At 41.0% G+C, this 25,417-nt stretch overlaps 2 protein-coding genes across 2 annotated transcripts; both read right to left on the bottom strand.

Moving 5' to 3' along the window:
- Positions 1-5,685: 5,685 nt before the first annotated feature.
- arhgap11a (Rho GTPase activating protein 11A) lies at positions 5,686-17,337 on the bottom strand (the record flags this gene model as incomplete). Its single annotated transcript, XM_080750871.1, has 13 exons — positions 17,212-17,337; positions 16,112-16,263; positions 14,012-14,079; positions 13,806-13,902; positions 13,438-13,694; positions 12,665-12,828; positions 11,957-12,097; positions 11,577-11,651; positions 10,984-11,157; positions 10,024-10,144; positions 9,394-9,502; positions 7,710-7,824; positions 5,686-7,169 (listed from the first exon to the last, which is right to left on the bottom strand). The coding sequence occupies exons 2-13, from the start codon at positions 16,247-16,249 to the stop codon at positions 5,686-5,688; spliced, it is 2,943 nt and encodes a 980-aa protein (XP_080606997.1). The 5' UTR covers positions 16,250-16,263; positions 17,212-17,337.
- A 1,792-nt stretch (positions 17,338-19,129) lies between these two features.
- actc1b (actin alpha cardiac muscle 1b) lies at positions 19,130-24,295 on the bottom strand (the record flags this gene model as incomplete). Its single annotated transcript, XM_080751328.1, has 8 exons — positions 19,130-19,273; positions 20,523-20,704; positions 20,851-21,042; positions 21,467-21,628; positions 22,449-22,533; positions 22,984-23,094; positions 23,747-23,875; positions 24,167-24,295. The coding sequence occupies 8 exons, from the start codon at positions 24,293-24,295 to the stop codon at positions 19,130-19,132; spliced, it is 1,134 nt and encodes a 377-aa protein (XP_080607454.1).
- Between the last annotated feature and the right edge of the window lie 1,122 nt (positions 24,296-25,417).

Raw genomic sequence — 25,417 nt, 5'->3', positions numbered from 1 at the left:
TACTTAAAGTAGGCTACTCATTATGCATGAATGTCCTATTTCAAGTTTTCAAATGTATAAAAATCTTTTGAAAATAGCAGATCTACAAGAGGCCCTGCACGATTGTGAGCTTGTAGATCGGCTATTTTCAAATGGACGAAATGTATTGGCCTGAAGTGGTTAATGTATGTTTTATAGTAATCTTTTATAGTTTATAGTTTTCAGAAAGTAGGCAATATTTGCATCTGAGCTGTAAAGGCATTATAAATTAGAAATACTCGAAAGTACAATATACCTTGAGTGAATGTACTTTACATCACTGCACTTCCCTGCCTCCTGCATGTGAGCCCACTTCAGGAAAACGCACACAACCAGGCATGATGGAATAAGTAGGCATACTCACGTTTTGTTTTTACTTAAGTAAAAGTAGGCCTATCATTGATAGCCCTATTGATAGGCTATTGATAGGCTATCAAGACTACAATGTACAAAAAAAGTAACTTTAAGTACCAAAAGTAAAAGTAATCATTCTGCAGCATGCATGTCCCAAAATGCATAGAAATCTTTGTAAAATAGCCGATCTATCAAGCCCACACGCACATTGTGTGCTTGTAGGTCCATATTGTCTATTTTCAAATACCAGAACGTGTTGATCCGAGACTGAAGCGGTTAATGCATGATTTGCAATAATAATCAAAATCAAAGTAGAAACCAACATTTCAAATAATTGTAGTGGAGTAAAAGTATTTGACTCTGAAATGTAATGGAGTAAATACTGAGTATTAAAACGTGTACTTAAGTATCCTACAACAGTATTTGAGTAGCCTAAATGTAGTTCTACTGCAACCAAGTGGACCAACATTGGATTCATGATGATATATGCCAGAATTATGCAGATGTAGGCTATGACACTCCCCAAAACAGTTAATTATCTAGAGAATATATTACTCCTATTTTTACAAACTGTTTGGATTTATTTTCCTCTCCCCCTACAACAGTCAGTGTCATTGATCAGTGGGCATATTCTACAATGTTACCACATCATGATATCATTTGAGAATTATGCAAGTGTGGTTTCTTTGACATATAGGCCTAAATTAGCCCAAGTCATGTTTTAAAATGTATATGCCTATATTTAGGCCTGACCTCTCATAACAGACACGATACTATAAGATCTGATTTTATTAGATTGATTGGTTTAAGTATTTATTAGAAGTTTTGCCTCGGAAAAGGTATGATATGAACCAATTAAGAGCGCACACCCGAGGCGTTGGTGGTTCAAGGCCAATCGAGCTCAGTTCATTTACTGAGCGGCCATCAGTAAAAATAATAAATGAATAAAATAAAAAATCTTCTTTTTTATGATTTATTTCACCTCAACAAATAGGTCTACATCTTGAGTCTTGCCACCTGCGCGGGCGACGATTTCGTTTTGTTTTCAAAACATGGCAGCAGACGCCAGACGAGGACGAAGCAATATTTGCACACACTGAATATATTTTAAATTATCCTATGCAAACAGGCTTTTAAGTCAACTTTCAGCTTGTCGTTTAAAACGAATATAGTAGGCCTAACAATGAAATGCTTCAGCATAAATATCTGCCCTGTTATAGGCATATTCCCCGTTTTCAAATAAAATTGGTGGTCATTATAAAAATAATAATACAAAAATCTTTGACTAATAGCACTATAGCTCCAACTTGGGACCAATCATGAAATAATTCATATTTTCAGCAATTGTATTCAACTAGGAATGGCATAAAAAGAAAACGAATAAAAACACATCAAATTTAGGACATAGGCCTGCCCTATTAGACCTCTTATATGTAATGATGCGGATTTACTCATTTTTTCTAAACAATGTGTCCATAATAAATATGAGCCTATATAGGCCTACTATTACTGGGCTGCAGCCAGGTCTAGCCTATAGTTCGTGCGCCTTGTTTAGACCAGAATGGCATTCATATTTGGTATTTTGTAGGCCTACTTTTAAAGTTGAGCTTTTCGTGACTTTACATTTGCAGCAACATCCTTTTCCATAAGAAACATTGGGCGCGCTTCTTCCCATCTGCTAAACACATGGCTATATGCGGCCTCATAGCGTCCTGGGTCTGACTGACAGGCAGCAGTGCTTCTCAAACTAGTTCATGTCAAGGACCCCCAAATTGACACTTTATTAGCCATTTGAAGAGAAGATTTTTACGGATGCATGTAGCCTATATCAACCATTTAATTTCAAGGACCCCCAGTTGGACATGCATTATTTGGCTATACGGACGAACCCCCATTTAATGGCATTTCTATTTCTTAAGTGAGACCCCATATTGTAAAATCAATGTTAATTGAACTCTGTTAGCATAGGCCTACAAATTGGCCGGTCCATTTGGTTCCATTTGTAGCCTACACACTCTCTGTATAGTGTTACAGACCCATAAGGGTCCATTTGGTTCCTATATCATCTAGCTGGGGACCCCCTGGAACTCCCTCAGGGACCCATGGGGTCTTTGAGATCCAATGGCCACTAGCCTATAGCCTACTATTTAAGCCTAATTAGTAATGTATACTTTTTAGTACGGCGGTGTCGCCTGTTGCCATTAAAGTGCTGACAATCACTTGTTGACAATAAGTGATATAATAGCCTACTGTCGTAGCCTACGTGCGATCAATAGGCCTACTGCAATGTAGAAATAGCCTACTGTTACAAGTATAAAGTCCGGAATTCAAAATAGCCTAAAGTAATAGGCCTATATTTGGAATCAAAATCAAATCAAAAACTTTAAGTAGAAGTGACAGTAGTCTACTCATTATGCAGAATATCCTATTTCAAGTTTTCAAATGTTTAAAAATCATTTGAAAATAGGCGATCTCCAAACTCGCATTGTGAGCTTGCAGATCGGCTAGCCTATTTTCAAATGGACGAAATAACCTGTAGGGCTGAAGTGGTTAATGTAGGCCTATATGTTTTGTAATAATAATCAAAATCTACAAAATAACTATAGTAGCTAAAGTTTTCACGTAAATTTAGTGGACAATTTGGATCCGAGACGGAGTACAAGTAAAAGTAGCCTAGCCTATTCTGGAAATTGGAAATCAAGTAGGCTAATGTGCAAATACATCAAAATTGCAATAAGTGCAGTAGGCACTAAGTAAATGACTGAAAGATCTGAAGATGAACTTCTCTCTGCACACCAAGAACATGGAAGCTGGTGTTTGAGTGCTCCAAGAAAGGTGACGTTTACGTGTTATTTATTAAATTAAATTTAGGATATTCCTAAACCCAATATTAACCTTTGGCTTAATCCAGGGTTGACACTCCTGAATCCTGCAGGAGTCCGGTAAGGCCGTTTAGTGTCAAATGTAGGCTATAATAGGCCTATATCCATTAATAGGCTACTCATCCTATATTCAGAATGGATTGAATAAATGTGTTCAAATGAGTGCAATACATAAGTGGCAGCCTACTCTAATTTGCTCTTTCTTATGACTGATAACCAAGTGACGACTTATGTGATTTGATTATATTAGTAGCAGCATACAAGTGTATCAATTTGGCTTTGGTGTGCTGCTGACATCAAGAAATGAGTGTAGGACTCCCCCTTGTGGATATAACCGGTAACAACATTCGTTTATCCAAACCAGTAATAGGGAATGAACTTAGCCCTGACAGAATGACTGGATCTACATAATACACCCACTGATGATCAGGGTTCATTATGACACACCTGAGATTTAGGTTGTTTAAAAACTAGTTTGAAACCCTTTAATGTGCACCCATATTTACATGAAGGCAAACAGAGATGTTATGTAATAGTCTCTCATATATTACATTCTTAAGTTTCAGACAGGGGTGTAGTGCTACTTTTAGAATTGCTTTAATACATCTTTAGGCTACTGTTCGTTTCCCTTGACACCAAGTATCTTTGTCAACAATAGACGATCTACAAGCTCACAATGCATTGCAGCGCAACACGTTGTGAGCTTGTAGATCGGCGCATGGTTTTGACCATACCCCAAATCCTAACTGCACTCCCATAGCTCTATGGTTTAATTCCTTTGTCAGGGTTTATTCATCATGGGAACACCAAGTTGTATAAAAGAATGTATCCTTATTCATATAGAGCAGGGGTTCCCAAACTTTTTTGTCTCAGGGCAACCCATAAATATTTTTTTAATCCGAGGCACCCCTACATTATAATTTTCACTCACAGCACCTTATATTTAAAGCATATCATCGTTGTAGGGTGGAAACCTAGTATGTCCAAAACCGTTCATTTGTATTTATCATCTATAAAATGTACTAAACTAGTGAAAACAGCAGATCTACAAGCACACAACGCCTCGCGATGCGTTGTGTGCTTGTAGATCGGCTGTTTTCACTAGTTTTGTGTGACAGAGGTTTTAGCCTGACAGTAGTGATATTTTAGTGATTATGTTGCGAGGAAAATGTTGATATAACAGCCATTTTGGTTAGAACTGACTGAAAATAACTGTACTTCAAGTTTAAAATTATACGAAATATTTTTTCAAGTGTCCAAATAAATTCCAAATATTATCAAATTATCTCGCGGCACCCATGGACTGCCGTCGCAGCACCCCAGGGTGCCCCGTCACCCACTTTGAAAACCCCTGATATAGAGGAGAAAGGGTTGGGAGGGATACACTTGAATGTATTGGTTTTGCGACTCTGGGCAACTGTGGGCTGCACTGCAATCAGGGTGACTTCAATGCAACTTAACCAGAGAAATATATTGAGTATGCATAACAGAATAATAGAGGTATACAATTATTCCATAAGTTGTACATATATAATTCTTGATATTGGTATTCCAGAAGGGGTAGGAGTAAATATGTTTACTTCATCCACTCCTTGAACAATTGTCGAATTACTTTTCTCCCTTCCATTTAGCAATTTTATTGTTTTTAACTGTTTCAGTTTACTCGCATGTTTGAATCGAATCAAAAGTTCAGAATACTGCTCGATAAAATTTAGATCAGAAAGTCCAATAAAGGTGCTTAAAAAAATGTTGAGAAATTGTTTAAACAGTTTATTTTTTTAACCTTCTCTTCAAACAGTTCTTTTAGCAATTGTACAAGTATCATAAAATGTATAAATAAAAGGCAAGCAAAAAAAAAAAAAAAAATATCTAAAAACGTCCAGTCATACCATCATCAATCGTACATCATCTTTTCTACAATCCAATACCAAGTAGAAACCCCAAAACATTTTTTTTAGGCTGATATGTTTCAATATTGCTAATCTCCTTCTAGACCCAAACTAAAGTAAAACATGTTTAAGGCAACAGCATAACACTTTCCCAATAGACCCTACATACAAAGCAAAGAAAATGGAAAATAAATTAAATGTATATCCTGGTTAATCAAAGGAGGAATGTGTTGAAGACTAATAGTTTCACAAGCCAAGGAGTTCTGCATAGTACACACACAAGTACAAATCTGGTCTTAATTTGAATCATGAGTGTAAAAATGTACCACACTTTAATACTGTTTTTGGGCATGTTACTGTATATGCAAGCATTTTCTTTCATTTTTCTCTTCTTTTTTCCCTTCTCATTACAGAACTACAAGCTCACAATGTATGGCATAGATCAACGGTTTAATGAAAATGAAAAGAAAATAGGGCTTAAGTGGTGAACAGGATTTGACTGTATAGGGACACGACTTAAGGTTCAAAATGTAGTCAAACTACTACAGATCGATGGGTTTGGTGGCAGACAGCAGCCTCGTTTGGTTGAGAGGGTTCCGAGGAGAACCTCTGTAATGACACACGTCTTTCTCTGTAACCTGCCGCAGCCGAGTCTCCGCTGAAACAGTCTTACCGGCCAGGACAGAGGACTGCTGCTGGACCTTATTGGTCATGTCACCCAGAGCACAAGCCTTGGGTTTACGGGCCAAGGTGCTGGGCTTTTTGGGCGGGACCGGAGGCGGCTTCTTAATGACGCGACCAGCGCCAGCGTGGGACGGTCCCGGTGCTGGTGGCTCTTTGCCGTGGACCAGCTGTAGCCGAGCGCCAGAGGAGAGACCGTTCTCCATGCTCACTGCCTTCGTTACGGGGCTTCTAAGGCCGGAGGGCCTTCTGCTGTCCCCCAGGAGAGAGTTGATCCGGCGGACAGACTGGCGCACGGGGGTGCGCTGGAACTTCATGGGTGACCTGATGTTTTTACCCTTGGGATCTTTGGGAGAGTAAATGGTGAGCTGGTTGAAGCGCTGGACGTGATCGATCACTCTGAGCCTCTGGGTCTCCAGGCTAGCCTGCGATTCAGGCGGCTGCTGTTCTTGTGCTTTGGTAGAGACCTCCGTGGACAAGTTGACGTCGGTGCGTAGCGCGCCGCGCTCAGGAGGCGTGGCAAGGTCATCAACAAGTTCCGGGCATGGCCTACATGGAGTGGACTGCGCCCCCGCCAAGATGGCCAGGTTGAAGTGAGCGGGACTCTGGATGTCCAAAGCATCGATCAGTCTGCTGCCGTTCACATTCTCAAGCTCGTCCCTCGTCTGTCTGGCTACTGAGTTATCATTATGGCTGCTGACAACAACAGCGCGAATGGAGGATTCATCGTCATTCTTAAACGGAGTGCAAAATGCGGCCATGTCGAATAGTGCACTGTCTATATGCAAAGGAGACAACTGGGCAATTTCAATTTGACCAAACGTGATGTTTTGGTCATAGGCTAGCTGCCTCTGCTGTGTAGGGACAGCGGATGTCTCTGTGTCTATTGACTGAAGTTGCCGTACAGGAGTCTTTGGTGGTGGCATTAAGACGCTCTCAGAGGGTTCGGCAAGGTTCTCCGAGCCACCGCGGCCGCCGAGGTCCTGTGCGACAGCTGGCAGGTCACCGGTGGGTTCTGCCAAGCCAGTCTTGATCTTGAGCAGAGTCGGACCGTTCCAGGTAGGCACTTCGGTGATGGAGGCCTCGCTCTCCAGGCTCTCTGCACTGGAGGCACAGCACAGCTTTTTGGGAAGGCTGACCCCCGATGGAGGCTTGGATACCATGATGGCAGGCTCTGAGGAGTAGTAGTTGCTCTTGAGGCCCCTGGTCATGGGGGTGTCTGTGAAGGATCCCCCGCAGAAGACCTGGACGCTGTCGGGTGTCTCGCTCCATGAGGTCCGGAGGGCGCTTATGTCACACTGGGGCGTCAGCAGGTTATCTTCAGACTTACTGAAGTACTTTGAACCTACAGAGATGAGAAGGACAGCAGCATCAGTCCAAGATCTAACAGTCTACTTACTACAGGGGGCTCCTCCAAATCTTTGAGTGATAGAAAGTTTTTTTTTCTACTTTTTTTGTTATAAACCACTTGAACCCTAGTGTCAATATTCTGAGAACTTTAGCCAAGAATAGCAGAAAAGCTCACTTTTCGGCAAAGAGCTTTGGTGTAGAGGGGGAAAAGAGCAGACTAAGTACAGAGTGAAAGGTCAAGTTTTTTTAAGTATTGACCGTTAAAGTATCGGACGGTTAAAGTGGTTAAATACCTGAAAACACAAATCATCAACATGAATACAAAATGCACTGATGATGTGCTGTCAAACAAAAGAAAACTATATTGAATCTATGAAAAAGTTGTGGGGGGTCCCTGCTTCATCTCTCTCTCAACAAAGGGGTCCTTGGCCTGAAAACATTGAAGACCCCTGGTCTAACATTTGCAGCATATGTTGATATGAACGTCTAATTCTATCAAAACCAATTGAGTTCTTGATGGCTTGTGCAAACTCACTCTTGGACTCGCTTCCCTTATGCAGGAAAGCCGGGCTGAAGTCTTTGTCTTTGGCGGCGCGGAAACTGGTGGTGCTCTCCTGAGTGGCAAGTCGCCAGCCAATGGACTCGGCTCCCTTTGTCAGCAGCATGGAAATGAGAAATGGAAGGATGAAAGATGAAGAACGAAAGATTACACTTTTGTTAGTGGTGGTGTTAAAAAGAGCCCTGCAGATGTTAAACACGTGCAATAGATCATGTTAAGTTTTCAGTTAGTTCTTCAGAGGGTGATCCAGTTCACTCAGAAGAAACGAGATTATTGGGTTTGTTGCTCATGAATTATTTTATTAAAATCACATTATATACAATACCATACAATAAGACAGCTAGTGCACGCCCAATTCACAAGGATCCGAGTTTCAATCCAACGTGCAAATCTTTTCTTTCTCTCTGCTCTACCAGCCTCTCCTCTCCCTGTCCTAAGGCCGGCTTTACACTGCCACTGAAATCTAGCCTGAATAAGATCTGAGTCACATCAAAAGTGGAATCCGATTTTTTTTTAAATAGTCTAAATCCAGACAGGTCACATGCATGTCACATGAAATCCGATTTTGAAAAACCACATCCAGAGGTGGTTTCAAATACGATCCATATAGGATCTGAGGACATCTGACTCAGTCTGAAAGCAGCAACCACATCCACCCCATAGAGTTATATGCAAGTCACATGCAAGTCACATCAAACTGGCCAAGCGTCACTTGCTGCGCGACCTGAGTGCGGCTGTAAATTACATCATTACAGAGCGCGAGTATTTACTATTTGATTACAGCACACTGTGCACATGAGAAAAACAAAAGAGAAGAGACAAAACAAGTGAGCTAAACAGTTAAAATCAGAGAGAAGAGCGAAACACAAGAGTAACGAAAAGAAGAGAGAAAAACAATATTTGTAACTGAGTTTACTATGGTCTATTTGACTCTATTATGTATTTCCTCAACTAGCGTCGACGTAGTGACGTAACGTCATGGCGCCTACGTCACATGTCGCCGCAGGGCAACTTTGGACTGACGCTGTCTGAATGCACAGATCAGATCTGTGTCACTTGCAAATGCTGTGTGAAAACTCGGGCCAAAAGATCGGATTTGACAACGAAATCAGATTTGGGCTGGATTTGACTGCAGTCTAAATCCGGCCTAGTCTCTCCTCTCTCTGCCCTATATTTTCTGTCTCTTTACGCTTTCCTTTCTAAATAAAAAGGATAAAAAAAAAGCCAAAAATAAACCCCTAACAGCTCATGCAAGGGAGTACCCATAACCAAGGCAAGCTCATTTTAAGTCCATCTCCTGTAATATATTACATTATTTCAGTTTGAATGTTAAAACATTGCACATCCTACAAAATTAGTGTCATGGCTCGTTAAACAAGTGACATTCTTTTACAATCATAAAAGTAAATATTTTCCAAAAACCTAAAGGTCATACTCATTATTTAAAATAACTACAAGACCCACAAATAAAAACCAAGCAAATGCAAATTAATTAAAACAAAAGTGCTACAGTGCAACACTGTACCCTACAAATTGCACCAAACATGCATAGATATGGGATTCATTTTTGATTAATGCTATTAAAGAAACAGCATCGATCTGGAGCAATTTATAATTTGTTTCTCTGGAATGTGAATGTTTTTCAAGCAACCACACTTACAGCTTCTTTGCTGCTTTTCCCGAGACTAAAACGTGAACGTAGAGACTTGCGAGGGGCTTCTTTCTTGTTGACTTTGGGAGAAAAGCAACCAGCTTTTCCAGACTCCACTCTGAAAGATTAAGCAGATTAATGTAATGAACACTACAGTTCTCTCATTTATAAAAAAAAAAATACAGTCAGGGACATGTATGATGACGACTAGACTTTCCCAATCATAGATAGTCAGGATCAGGAAAACCTTTACAATAGGGGTCTTCGACAGGGGGTCTGGGACCCCTGGGAGGTACTCAAGAGTTACTACAGGGGGGCCGCCAAATCTTTTCTTTTACATTAATCACTTGAACTCTAGCATCCCTATTCTGGGGGGGAACATTGGCTGAAAATTGAACTGCGACATGTTGTGAACTTGTAGATCGGCTTTCTTCGGCGAAGATGTTTAAAGTATTTGACCGTTCAAGAGGTTAAATGTCTGATAGATACAGAGCTGTCAACAAATCTATGAAGCGATCTAAAGTTCAATATGCAACACATTCTATAGTGGGGGTCCCTGCTTCTTCTCTCTCTCAACCAAGGGGTCCTTGGCCTGATTTGGCCACTGATTTATAATATTATTACTATGAATATAAATACCTGTTGACTGCATGCCTGTTGCTCAGTCGCCTGCTCTTTCTCCTTGCAGACGGTCTGCTGGACTTCCCTGCTGAAGACATGGCGCTAGGGGAGGAGTCCAAGACCTCAGAGCTGCCACACGCTGTAGTTATCAAAGAGAGAAGGCAACGATATTCAAATACTGTCAGATGTGTAGTGCAGTGGTTCTCAACCTTTTCAGGCTACTACGCCCCAAAATAATATTTGAATAATCACATTTGAACTGGGGACCCCCCAAAATAACCATATTTGAACTGGGGACTGGGGGAATAAATATTGTGAAAATAGCCGATCTACAATCTCACGCCTCACTATGTGAGTGATGCGTTATGAGCTAGTACAGTGTTTCTCAAATGGGGGTACGTGTACCCCTAGGGGTACGCAGAGGTACTGGAGGGGGTACTCAAGATAATGCCCCCCCAAAAGAAAAATAGAAGTATAAATCATGATACTATTATTCATAGTTAAATAATTAACTACAATTGAATCAGAAACTTGTTGTGAGCCTGATAGTTGCCAACCCAAATTCCATGGTACCAGGCAACTGGTATGTGTTTGAATGTAAGTTATTGACATGAAAACTGGACTGAAATGTTATGGCCACAATGTTGAAACTCTCACTCGCTTTTTTAATTTGTTGTGATGTTATATTCTTGAAAAGGGGGGTTATCATATACCGCTAGTTATGGGTTTAATTGCAGTTGGGAAAATGTGTTGTCGCGTAAAGGGGGTACTTGGATTCAAAAATCTGCAAAAGGGGGTACTCAAGCCAAAAAAGATTGAGAAACACTGAGCTAGTAGATTGGCTATTTTCACTTTGTTTTGCCTCTTTCTTATATAATTTAACAATTTGGCCAATGTTTCACCAATTCTTATGTGTATTTACTGGTGTAGACTTTAGAGGAAACAGGAAAAACAGCCTATTTGACCAAACATCCATACCTGATCTGGGAGTGGAGGTTCCACTGAACAGAGCGTTGGGAAGTAGGTCTATACCAAGGTTCTTTTTAATGGATCTACGTTTCTTGTTTGAGAACCCAAAGCTTTGGCCCGTTTCCAAGGGATGTTTTCGCTTGGAGTTTGGCGTTGCGATCACAGGAGTGGCAGAGGAAAAGACTGGCAAAAATCATAAAAGAATCAATGCACCAACCAATAAGAGGTAAACGATCACATTAAATCACACATGATTTTAGATCACATGATTTGATCACATCCACAAATTCATTCTGCACTAAGATAAGTTAGAGTAGACTATAAGCAGATGTTGACAGGCAAAGAGTAAGGCAGCCCAAATCCAACAGGCAATATTTGATTATTCAAATCAAAAACGTATCATTTGTTATCAAGGCAGTTGTGAATCAATTGCAATACAGTCAAGCTCAAAAAAGATTAACAGGTGAAGTGAAAACGTGGTGGATGCGAGCTAGAGGAGACGGTGGATCTTTGTCATCATGCTAGTAGGAGACTAGGAGTAGGTCTATGCTACGGTTGAACAGGCGGAAAACACTACCAGACGTCCAGACCTCCATACCTACCAAATCGGTCTGACTGGGGACTATCTGACGGTGTTCTGTTCGTTTTTAACTTATTCAGAGCACCATTGACCACATCTGAAATGTGAAACAAACCAAACAACATACAGCATCTCTTGACTGAAGCCTACATCTGCATTTAATGTGATGAATTACGTTCTCTCTCATATGGTTGGGTGATATGACTTAAAAACAATATCACAATTATTTCAAAGTTTTTTCCTCGATTGCAATTAATGAACAATTATAAAACACTGACACTATGATCTGTAGATCTATTCATTGATACACGTAAGAAATGTAAAAGGAAAGTTGGTTATTGGTTCTAAATATCAGGTTCTAAATGTTTTCAGTCAATTGCCAGAGGCCCTACTCGGTCATACCTCCCAAGCTGCGCCTACGTCTCCTCTTCATCCCAGAGTTTGTGTCCAGTTCTTCAGGTCCGTCTTGAGGAGGAGACAGGACGCTGGCCTCACTGCCCAACATGGCTGGAACTTTCTCCATGAGGAACTGTGGTAACACACCTAGCACACAAAGTTATCAATGTATAATGTAAACATTTCTCATATGTGCTCCAACTTTATGAAACATTATCTTTATTGTACATCAAATTGTTTTATGGGTAAACATTATTCCACAGCAGACAGCTTGGTGGAGACTACAGTTGTTAACTTGTAAACAAATGACAGTTGATTGTCATATATTTAAATAAATTATGTTGCTATATGTATAGCAACAACTAATGAGACACAGATGTGGCCCCTGGATTGAACCGTATAACGACAAATAGGTTACAAAAGGTCTGAATCGGTTAAATTACAACCATGGCCAATAAGCGTAATAGCATATTATGACGCTATTTGATGTATAGGGTCTAAAAATGGTTAACCATTTTGTTGTCCAAATTAAATTAACGGGAAAGCATCCGTTTGTTGGTTTTAGTTGGCCATTTAAAAATAGCAAATATACAAGCTAACAAAATCTTGACATTTCGCCAATTGCTGATTTAGGAAGCATTGTCGGAATCGTCTCAGGTCTTAAATGTGTTAATGCCATTGTTTAGAAATGGACTGTGACGCCTAGAGTCGTACCGAAGTCCTGGGCGTTTTCAATGAAGCAGTGGATGACGGCTGCCTGCAGCTTGAGGCGTTTCTCTGTGCTGGAGTTCATCTTCTCAGTGCCCTCTCCAGAGTGGAGGAGGTTAGGAGCCAGGATCAGAGACAGGTTGCTGCTGTCCATCTTATTCTCCGCACTCCTAGGGTGGGCAGTAGGCACAAGGCAAGGCAGTTTTATTTGTAAAGAGGCAAATCAAATCATTTTAACGAGGCAATTCAATGTGCTTTACACAGAACCTCAATCAAAGGAAAAACAAATATAAAATCATTAAAATTACATTAGGATGAATGAAACAAAAGTAAAACATGTATAGATACAGTTACACTGCAGAAGAGAAAAGAAATGGAAAACATAAAAATAACTTGAATCAAAGGCAGCAGCAAACAGAAAAACTGGATCAGATTAGGCGTGAGCAGTATATGGGCAAAGTAAAAATGTAGGGACGGGTGTATGTACAGTATGCATGCGCACACACGTCTGGTAAGAATGAGTTCTGTACAGTAGCACATTCTTCTTTATTTGAACAGGTATTGGCTTGTCTGCCATCATACTTCAAGTTCAGAAAAAAAGTCTGTTCTTTAAGATTAAAATGCATATGGAGCTGGAATTTGTGGACATGTTTCGGACATGCGTTTAATATTCCGGTTATTTACCAATTTATTTTAATGTAAGATTATTAGGCATGAAATAAAATCATTCGTGAATTTAAAAAACCCGGCAAACACACTTTTCATCAGCCTAATATTACCTCTTGGACACATTGTGGAGGAAGTCAAAAAAGTAGCGCAGTACGCCGAGGTTTCGGTCAGGCAGTACGCAGGACAGCAGCAATGTGGCGGTGGTGCGGTCGGCCTCCGTGGTCAGCTGCTGGGCCTTGAGAAAGGCCTCATGCAGCTCCGTGGGCAGGACGGGTTCCGGTAGCTCCCTGAAAAACTGCTTGACCAGGCCGGCCACGTCACATGGAATTGCAGTCGACAGACACTCCTCGCCCGCATCCAGCTTGGCCTGAGCGAAACAATGCCCCCCATTGTGTTACGGTTCATTTATACTTCACAAAACAAAATGTTCGTCTTTTGACCTCTCCCGGGCACGGTCAACGTAAAAGCCATCACTCACCCTGAGTGCCTTCAGACGAACAACAGAACCAGACTTTCTGAACAGACCCTCTGTGTCTACATGCGCTAGCAGCATCATACAGGCATCAACCAGAAACCTGAGAAAGCAGACACATGAATTGGAATGAGCAAAAAAAAGTTTTAATTTGAACAGGAACACTAACAGACATCATTTGCTGGCTTATTAGACAAGCTTTCTCCACTTGCCTTGGTACGCCCCCATGTTCAATGTTATACTGTGGTAGGTTCTCCAGCTGCACTCCAAAAACCTTCACCTGAGGGAGGAAAAATATATTACTCAGAATTTCAGCATTCCTAAATCAAATAGTCAAATTAGAGTCAAGGAATATTATCAGAATACCTGTCAAAGCTGGGAATAAATTCCTTACCAAACGATTTCTTCAACAAAGTGTTCGTAAAAGGTGTCTAATAACATATCTAACAAAGTTTGAAATTCAAAATCCCTAGGATAATCTTTGACAGCTAGGATAAGTTTGGGTCCCATTCACTTACGGCCCCCCAAAACAATGGTTTAGTGATGAGTTATCACTTTTCACAGTTTTGTGGGGGCAATTTTTAGCCCAAGGAATGTTTTTTCGTGCAAAACAAATGTTTGTTTGCATTGATGTGTTGTTTGCATTGATTTTTTGGGTGTCTTTTTTTCCTTTATAGTAGTGTATAGTAACTAGTAAGTGAATGAGACCCAAACTTACCCTAGCTGTAAAAAAAATCTCCTAGGCATTTGAATTTCAAACTTTGTTAGATACGTTACTTGACACCTTTACGAACATATTGGTGAAGAAATCGTTTGGTAAGGAATTTATTCACAGGTTTTATTAATATCCCCTGACTGACTAATTATAATCAATCATAAGTTAAATTGATTGAATGTGCCTCTCAAGTCTCTCAAGCCCAAACATGTGATCTTTAATCTCAGATGAATGAGCGTGCTTCTTGGAGTTCCCAAGATTCAAGTGGTTTATTCGTCACATGCTCATACAAGTATGTGCAGTGAAACGTTCTCTCTGTGAAGGTTAAGAGTTCCTTAGCCAGAGGCTGCCAGTCAGTCAGGTCACAGGTGTTTTTTTTTTTTTTTACATCAAATGGATCTTAGATAGACAGTTGGGCTAATCCCTCCCCTGGATGTCAGTTGGTGTGATTTTACAAAACAAGTGCTGAAATGTGGAAGTTAAAATTTGAAAAATAACTTGCATCACACAGCTTGTGACTCTTTTTATTTGTTTACCAGTAACAAACCGAGTAAACATAGGACCTCAATTGTTCATTTTCAAACTGTGCCTGTATTCCAGTATATTGAATTAGGCTTTATTACTAGTATGGCGTTGTGGTCTGGCAGAAACTTCCTATCTCTATTATTTAACATTTTGTCTTTTAAATAAATGAAAATCCTACTTGATCATACTACAGTGTCACACAAAATAAAGGGTCAAAAGTATTAGATCCATAAGCTTGAAATGTGGCGCACTCAAGCTTGTAGATCTGCTACTTTTGAATTTGAATTCTGAAAAGTAAAAGTAAACCGTTTTGGACCTATGAGGTTTCCACCCGACAGAAACAATATCCTGTCAAGACGTTAGCTGATACATGACATCCAACTACTTGTGAGTTAACTGTGGCCTCATATACTACTGGAGTCTGTTCCCTGTGTTTAGAGGAACTCAAAAACATCAAACCCATAATTATTGCTGCAGCGGCATATCCAGTGGAAAAGTCCATCTGCTTTTCTAAATAGACACTGGTCCAGTTCTGCAGATTTCTTAAAAACAGTAGGTCTCAAAGTGGGGTTCTACTAAATGAATATAGTATCAAAATCAGTGTATCTACTTCAACCCTATAAACATTGACTAGTTGAACAAGATGTGCTGTGCTTGAGGATCTGATACTTTAAAAATAACTTGAACAAAATGGGACGATTTTGGAGATGTCTTGTGTGTAGGTCTGAGGCTAAATATATATCAATTTGGGGGTCCTTGACATGGAAATGTTTGACAACCACTGTTCTAAAAAAGTATTAGTACATACAGTACGCTCTGATCATCATTTTGCCAACAACTCACAGTAACCGACATTGACTGACATGCTAAACAAATAAGCTGGCGGGTAAACGCACAATATGCAAATGTTATCCAATGCCCATAACAATAGAACCGATCCGTTGTTTTGTTGATTCGAGTCAGACTTCAGAGTTTCAACACGACAAAAAAGTGAGAAAGTAACACAAACACATCATTTCAAGCAAATGACAGAGAGCACCAGACCGGTTTGAATTCATCCATCCACACTCACCGTGCGGGTAGACGTGTTCTTGCAGATGTTTGCAGCTTGTTTGCTTTTGTGGTTCCAGTTCTTGACTTTAATTCCATAGGCGGCGCGGAGCTGCTGCACGGCCACCAGCCTCATCACGTTCCTCTCCACCACCTTCATCTCTCTTCTTTTATCTGAATGAGAAGACCAAGTTCACTTCAAAAAGGAGCTTTATTGGCACGAGAAAACACGCGTTTACATTGCCAAAGCAAGTGTCAAAATATAATGAAAATCAGTTGAAAAAGTAGGCAGCTCTGAAACACGTAGCCTATCTAACGACCGTCATGTGTCAGGGCTATTGAAAAGGGGGAACAACATTCATTTTGGCCACGGATTGTTTTCTTCCGTTGACAAAGTTACTTTTAGATTTAAAAAAAAGTTCTACGGTTCAACCATTCCCGAATGCCGACAACACACACTGACACTCCCTTCTGTCTCGACTGTCTGTCTGTCTGTCTGTCTGTCTGTCTGTCTGTCTGTCTGTCTGACTGACTGATTGTCTGCACCAAAACAAGAAGTTAGAAGTAGTAACATCTCAGTGGATTCTAGCAGGGACTCTCTGGGTTCTAAATGGAACCAAATGGACCCGTTATAAGGGAATACCTTGCAAGTTGCAAGTTTACATTTCAAGGTCTCCCCTTAACTCTGACAGTATACACATGGAACCAAAAGGACCCGTTAGGGTCCATTTGTACACTGTCAGAGTTACAGACTTGCATGGTTCAATTTAGACCCCCATAAAGGAACCCACAGAGTCCCTGGAAAAGGCTGGAATCCACTTTGAGAACCACTGCTCTACCTTTAAATATCCTGTCATGTCTAGAAGACAACATTACAGTCGTCGATTCACTCAATTATACCACTAAAAAAAATTAAAACAGCCGCTACGAATTAAATCAACACTGAATGATACACGACGGTTGGTTTACAACAACATCTCGTCCACATTGTTGCATAACATTGCTTGCTGCTTGCAGTGTGGCTCGCTAGCCTAACGTTAGCCGCTCAGCTAGTAAAACCTATAAAGAAAGGCTGAAAAATAAGAAACTAAAACCATAACGCAGACCAGAATTACCACATACCTGTTCGGAAACGGTCTCGTAAACGTATACTGTTGGATTCCTGGCCGTTTATTCTGTCATAATAACGGTCATAAACTAGTTCTAAGCTATCCTGCTGAGCTTAACTGCGTGTTATGTAGTGTTCGCAGTGGGTTTGTTTAGTGTTAGCCTAGCCTAGCCCTCCAGCCTAGTGTTGTTTCCGTGGATGTTTTCAAACGGTAGCGCTCCCTACGTCCTGAGCTGTGATTGGCTAGAACGAGTTCGAATAGCATCCAGTGGTTCCCATACAGTGGGTCGCGATCCATTTGAGGGCCACACTGACCAACTTTTATGGGTCACCGACGTGACTAGACTCTAGTCACGACTCGAGTAATTTTCTGTTCCTATATTTAGGCCTATTTATTTTTAAAATGATTTTATACATTTAAAAAAACATCTTAGACAGAATCTCGGAGATTAATTTTTATATAGTGTTCCAGATCCAATTTGGTCTGCAATTTCACTGTGTAGGCCTAGACCTAAATCTATAGTCACCGACCTGAAAAAGCATGTTCAGTTTAATAAGGAGCTGAAGACCCTGGTACCAAATAAACACTATATGAATGTAGAGAATTATACTATCAGAATAGGCTATTTAACTCTTTTGTTTTTCTTTACATATCTACTGCATAGTACTGTGTTCTATTTGTCTGTCATTCAATGTTATATGAGATACTTCAATGGTTTCCAGTGGAAATAAGCTTAGTCTTTTCATGGATCTCCTTTTAGTAGACCTTGTACCAGTGTACTGTACCGTCATGAAACTGTACCTTTTCCTATGCAAACTTCTAACTATTCTAAACTTCCAAAAATAGATGATCTACAACTCACAACACAGTCAGTGGGTTATGTTTGCAAATTCCCCCCAGAATCTATAGGCTAGTAAGGCTACTAGGGTCAAGTGGGTAAATACATTTTGGTACAGGTGACTGGGAATTCAACTGTCACTGAAATGGAATGGCTGCCATACAAATAGAGATACTGATTTAAGAAGAAAAAAAATTGCTTTATAGTGTCTTAATTTATTTTTGGAGCTGTATACTCTGGTTCAGATATTGCAATAGGGATGATAGGATTACGATGTACTTGATTTTTACAACCATTTGTGTCACTCTGGTGTATTCTGAGGCATACACGTATACTAATTTTATTTACTTGCCTGTTGTCTTATATTCACTACTTGTGAGACACCATCAATGACTCAAAGCACACTGTTTCACAATTAGGCCTATAAACATGTAGCTACCATTTGAGTCCCCACAATTACCTGGAATCAGTGGAACGCAGGTATGTTATCAACCTGTAAATATCTTCAATGTTTGGAATCTAGTTAAATTAATTTAACTCAGAATCTGTGCATTGTTTTCCTTTGAGGAAACAGCGGGTGGGATTGAGATAGAGATGGGTCCAGGTCTGGCCGTATATTGCCCATGTTTGCCTTAAACTGAAGTAAATAAGAGACCATTTTGATATTCGGGTGTTTGTGTGTACTATAGAAAAAGCACAGAGGAAAACCTTTCAACTTAACGGATCTTCCTCAGCGTTTGAAGCCAGGCTGCGTTAGATTGAAATGCGTCCATTGTTCTGTCCGTGGAGAGGTCAAATAAAACTAGGGTTGCTCCGATACCGATACCCTACTCATGTACTCGTACTCGGTTGGATAATGATACTCTGACCCGATACCAAATCATTCAATTGACAGTTAAAGAAACTGTCTAAAAAACAACAACAATATCTTAAGAATCAGCAGTCTTATTAGAATTAAACAAACACCATCAATGGGTACTGTTACAAGGACTCGTATTTATTATAACAATAGAATATGTATATACAGTAGAGACAATGACATACAAAGATATGGGTGAAGGTGAAGGGAGGTTGTTTTGTTTTTGTTTTGTTTTTAGAAGCATTTCCTGTGGACAATGGAAGGGCCGGCCTCATCGTACTCCTGCTTGCTGATCCACATCTGCTGGAAGGTGGACAGAGACGCCAGGATGGAGCCACCGATCCACACAGAGTACTTCCTCTCAGGAGGAGCGATGATCTAAAGAAGGCAAGAGAACACACACACGGCCGTCAGAACTCGGTACCAGACTAGTGTCGCCACCTCTGCGTATCAGGGTCCATCGCCATTGCTGGCTTGTGGTGGACATCTTTGTCAAAAATCAAATTTTCCCCACAGACATATAAAATAAGTGGACAATAATATTATACCAGAATGACCATAACAGGTCTGTAACTCTGAGAGTACACAAATGGAACCAAATGGGCCCATTTGTATACTCTCAGAGTTGCGGGGGTCATTGCAAATAAAATAATAGTGGACTCCTAATTTGCCATAGTGTTGTGGTAAATTGTGTCATATACAGTATAGACTTTATTATGATCAAAACAAGAACATTATAATGGTGTGCAAAAAGTCTTTGCCACAGACCCCCCCCCCCCCCCCCCCCCCCCCCCCAAATTAATATGTTATTGTCTGCGTACCCACATCTGAAAACATTTTGCGCCAAGGGACGCCCAAACCAGATTTGTGATTTTCACTTTTTTCTTTTCTTTTGAAAATAGCTTGTTTTCATAGAACTGGTTGATAATTTATCTCACCAAATTTGACAAAACTGCTCTGTACATTAAGTGGTTCTCAAATTTGGGGGTCTTTCTCGTGAGCCCCAAATGTGTTATTGGCTGCAGAAACCCATCTGAATCTATTTTGTGCCTTGTTAAAATATTCAAAGATTTTCAAAACTACTACTAAGATGTTTCAAAACTGTAGCAGATTTAGAATTGGTGGAAGAAGTACTCAGACATTAACCACAAACCCTAGCTTCCCTATTCTAGCTTATCTTTTCTATGAAAATAGCTGATCACAACACTATTTTAGGTGAATAGATTTGGTATACAGAGTGAAGAAGTAGGAGCTATAGAATCCTGGGGTCTCCAGTCAAGTATATAGAATAAATATGACTTTATTGTATTGTAACTATTGATTTAATTTTTCATCTGGTAATTGAGGAGCTTACATAAATAGTTAATACTGTATACTGCAGGGCAAAATGGATCAATATAATACATCCTAATTTATGTATTGATTATATTCTATAGTCAATCATAACTAAAGGTACTATATGAAATACATGTAGTGGAAAGGTAGGAAAAGTACAACAGTTGCGTTCAAAATGTAGTGGAGTAGAAGTATAAACTAGCAGAAAATGTACAAGTACTGTGCCTCAAAAAGTCAAAATTGTCCAGTACTTGAGTAAATGTACTTAATGGTTATGTTTTAATGGTCTCACCTTAATCTTCATGGTGCTGGGGGCCAGGGCAGTGATCTCCTTCTGCATACGGTCAGCAATACCAGGGTACATGGTGGTACCACCGGACAGCACGTTGTTCGCATAGAGGTCCTTACGGATGTCGATGTCACACTTCATGATGCTGTTGTAGGCGGTTTCATGGATACCAGCAGATTCCATACCTGGCAGGGAAAAGGCCCAAATGATGAGAGAAAGAAGTAAACATGAGTGCGATGTACATATCATGGTACACGGCACGCACAATCGCACATAGATACAATAAACATATAATGCAGGCCAGGCTAAATGTAACATAAACACAACTCACCAATGAAGGAAGGCTGGAAGAGGGTCTCTGGGCAACGGAAGCGCTCATTACCGATGGTGATGACCTGACCGTCGGGCAGCTCGTAGCTCTTCTCCAGGGAGGAGGAGGAGGCGGCGGTGGCCATCTCGTTCTCAAAGTCCAGAGCCACGTAGCACAGCTTCTCCTTGATGTCACGCACGATCTCACGCTCGGCTAAGGGGTGAAAGTTCCCATAGTGAGAAAGAGAATGTCGACAACCGTAGGCCAAGTTAAGCCTGTTTTATACTTGTGTCTTATGATGGGAGTATACTGTACATTCAAAGGAAATATGTCGTCGTTGTCAGGTGGAAACCTTGTATCTCCAAATCCGTTTGTTTTGTATCTATGGTTTTAAAAACAATTTAAACTAGTGAAAACAGCGATCTACAAGCACACAACGCCTCGCAGTGCGAGCCTGCGAGGCGTTGTGTGCTTGTAGATCTGTTGTTTACATTAGTCCTGTTCGACAGTCTTGTATGATGAAGCAGGGCTTTACTTTATGAAAAAACATACACATTTGAAACTTGGAGATACAAGGTTTCTGCCCGACAACGACGATATGTTCACTACATATAAGGCAAAGCTGTCTTGAGCATACCGGTCGTGACGAAGGAGTAGCCACGTTCCGTCAGGATCTTCATCAGGTAGTCAGTCAGGTCACGACCGGCCAGATCCAGACGCATGATGGCGTGGGGCAGAGCATAGCCCTCATAGATGGGGACATTGTGGGTCACACCATCACCGGAGTCCAGCACGATACCTGAAAGCATGCAAATAAGCCCCAGGGGTTATTCAGTATTACATGCATGTCAGGGACAATTGGCTGCTATCTTTAAGTCATTTGTCACATCATAAACTGTGCAATGCTGATGACATCTGACAGATATTCTCCTTGTGACCCTGCCAGGGAGGAATTAACGCCATCCCTCTCGACAATGAGACAGTGATTTATCTGGATCAGTGTGTGTGTTCGACACTTGCCCTGGCATTACACAGGTTATAAATAAGTATCAGAGATCTACTATTTCAGGAGACTGGATCTACCCGCCAGCATACACTCTTAAAACTGTGTACCGTACATATGGCATAGCTGAAGTGGGCCGCAGAGAGTTGCTGTGAGTATACCAGTGTTAATTTCGGCGACTAAAACTACGATATTATGAAAAATGTTCGTACTACCTTTTTTCACTGACAGCAACTCAATAAAAACTCAATAAAAACTAAGCTATGATGACTAAAACTAAGACTTAATATATTGACAATTTCGTCAACAAATAAAAACTATAGACTAAAATGATAGGGAGGGACTACCGGAGAAGAGAACCAGTAGAACTAAAAGACAAGTCATTTTATGTTTGCTGGGTGTTGCGCTCTGAAAATAGCAGATCTACAAATTCACAACTCATCGCGCTGCGACAGCTTGAGAGCTTACAGATCGGCTATTTTCAGCTTGAAACAGACGAAAACTAAAACCTTTCAGATGAAAAATGTCCGAGTAACTACATGTAAATGAAAATGTGTTGAAAAGACATCAAAAACTACATCAAAATTTGCTGTCAAAATCACTGGCGAGTACTGACCTGTGGTACGACCAGAGGCGTACAGGGACAGCACAGCCTGGATGGCCACGTACATGGCAGGGACGTTGAAGGTTTCAAACATGATCTGCAACATAGAGCAAGGAAAATCAGTGGAAGCATGCATGTACCAAACTATAGCCTCACACTCACAGGCCAACCTCAACACAAAGAACAAGTTAAACGTGACATTTTGGGGGAGATGAGTAAGGCTGCACCCCTCTTGTTTATTTTTTCCCCCATGCTGAATATTTCTTGTATAATGATGAGCTCATCTCTTCTAAGACTAAACTAAGCTAAACTTTAATTCAACTTGTCTAGTGGACCAATAGTTTGGGAAATCAACATCAGAATGTGAACTTCTCAACCAACCTGAAAACAGTGCTCTGAATAACACGGTTTTACAGATTTGTTGATTAGACGAAACGACTGGTTAACAAATTACTTTAACTATTAGCTAGTCGACTAAGAATTTCTTACGTTGAGGACAATGCTAAGGAAAAAGAGGGTTTGTGAGGAGGACGAGGTGGTTGCCTACCTGGGTCATCTTCTCTCTGTTGGCTTTGGGGTTCAGGGGGGCCTCAGTGAGGAGGGTGGGGTGCTCCTCAGGAGCCACACGCAGCTCATTGTAGAAGGTGTGGTGCCAGATCTGACATAAATAGAGGACACACACAACAACATTGAACATTCCCTTCAGTGAATAAATGACAGGCAGGCTACCGAAACTAAACCATTTGATCTGCTAATGCAGGGGTTCTCAGACCTTTTTAGGCCATGACCCCCAAAATAAACATATTTGAACTGGGAACCCCCAACCTGACAAGCACTTGGAATTATAGGCATTACATTTAACGTGACTCGGTTCCACAGATAAATATTGTGAAAATAGCAGATCTACATGTGCGAGGCGTTGTGAGCATGTAGATCGGATATTTTCACAATGTTCGCCTCTTGCTTACTTAATATTTGACAGTTTGGTATTAAAACGGTCTTGAAAGTCATTAAATTGTCACTTTATGTAAATGTGCAGATACCCTGCATGTATACACTTATACTGTGTGTTGGTTTGTTTACCGTTGAGTGCGTAAAATAAATGACATTAAGCTAATCATCTGGGGACCCCACAAAATAATTTGGGGACCCCACTTGGGGTCCAGACACCAAGTTTGAGAACCACTGTGCTAATGAGCTGCCTCGCGGCTCCCCATGGTTACCATCACAGGGGGCTGCCGCCAGACAGCTCATGTCGAGCTGCCAAAGAATGCCATCAATGGGTACAGTAAGTGCTGCCCTTTGCACACCTTCTCCATGTCGTCCCAGTTGGTGATGATGCCGTGCTCGATGGGGTACTTCAGGGTCAGGATGCCCCTCTTGCTCTGAGCCTCATCACCTACGTAGCTGTCCTTCTGACCCATACCCACCATCACACCCTGGAGAAATGGAGAGAGAGAGAATGCAGAGCTTAGAAGACCATTTTGGAAGTGGAAGAAGGAAGATGCTCCTAGTCTGCTAAGCGGGGCTCAGGGGCATCATCTGGGGTCATCAGGGGATAGCAATTGCCACCCCCTATTTTTACATTTAACCTAATGTTAAGGTTAAATTTGAATAGTTTTTGCAGATGAATATGTGCCATGCATATCTGCTATTTCTCAATAGTTAAAACATTAAATAATTCTTAGGCCTAAATGGGAAGACGATATGTGTGTGTATGTATGCTGTACCTGATGGCGGGGCCTTCCAACGATGGAAGGGAAGACAGCGCGGGGAGCGTCATCGCCGGCAAAGCCAGCCTTGACCAAGCCAGAGCCGTTGTCGCACACCAGGGCGGTGGTCTCATCGTCGTCACACATGATGGCTAGGCTTTATTGGTATGGTCTGTATATGGGATTGGGAGGACAAAATGGTGAGATTAGTGTTAAGGTGAGTGTTAGCGGCAGCTGTCTGAATCAGTGACTCTCACACTTGGATCTGCAAAACCCCCAGGGGTCCATAGGCCGTGTCCAGGGGGTCCACGAAACATCAATGAAACATTATTTTTCGGAAAGGTCCAAGCGTTTTAATTTTAAACGTTTCAGTTGATAATTTGAATGAGATACTGCTTTATTGATTGCATTACTACACCTGATGAATACTTGAGGCTACAGCACTGCTCTGCACAGCACTGCACGACACACTCTTTTAATTGAAAAGCAAACCGTCTTTCACATTAAAGGTAGCTCCAACTTGCTGAGCAAGTTTTTTTCACAATGTGTTGCTAAATTAAAGGCAGAGCAATGCAATGTTTTCCTCCACTTTCGGGCACACATTTCATGCAAATGGAACTGGATCACATAAACATTCTAAACTATAAAGAGGTTCTTGACCCCCAGAAATGCCCTTGCACTGTTGGAAGCATAGCACCAAAGACCCTTCAAAGTGAAAAAAATCACAGACCATAAGCGCATTGGTTTAAATGCCACAATGAAGCCACAGGATTTGTTATATCCAGGAAGGTGACATAACCATAGAACATTCATAGGTATTCACACTGTGATCAAGAGAGCCGTTTGAAAGGCTGCCACGTCTGTCTCAAAGCTATTCTGAGAGAATTATCACTCGCAAACACTATAATGCAAGCCACTTGAATGGGATGCTATGTATAGAGTGATAATTATACATGCCTTTGGATGTTATTTTGGTGCTAACCTTGCTGTGTGCAACCAACTACTGATAGCATATCTCTACAGTCATGATGGTTCCTGGGACATCTCAGTGTTGCTGAGGTAGCACCAAAAAGGGGCATAACAGACACAAGGCAAGACCTGTGATCTATTTTAAGCTCTAGTCTACACCCCCCCCCCCACACACACACACACACACACACACACACACTCCACGTACCTAAAGAGGGTGAAACAATTGACACATGGAACCCCCACAGAGCCTCTATCTGCTGCAGTTATTTCAGCTTTTAAGAACCTGTGTCCGATCCA

This window comes from Nannobrachium achirus (assembly GCF_963921795.1).
Source record: "Nannobrachium achirus genome assembly, chromosome: 20".
Lineage (NCBI taxonomy): Eukaryota > Metazoa > Chordata > Actinopteri > Myctophiformes > Myctophidae > Nannobrachium > Nannobrachium achirus.
The sequence above is the reverse complement of the archived record's forward strand: the minus strand, read 5'-3'. Positions and strand labels throughout refer to the sequence as shown.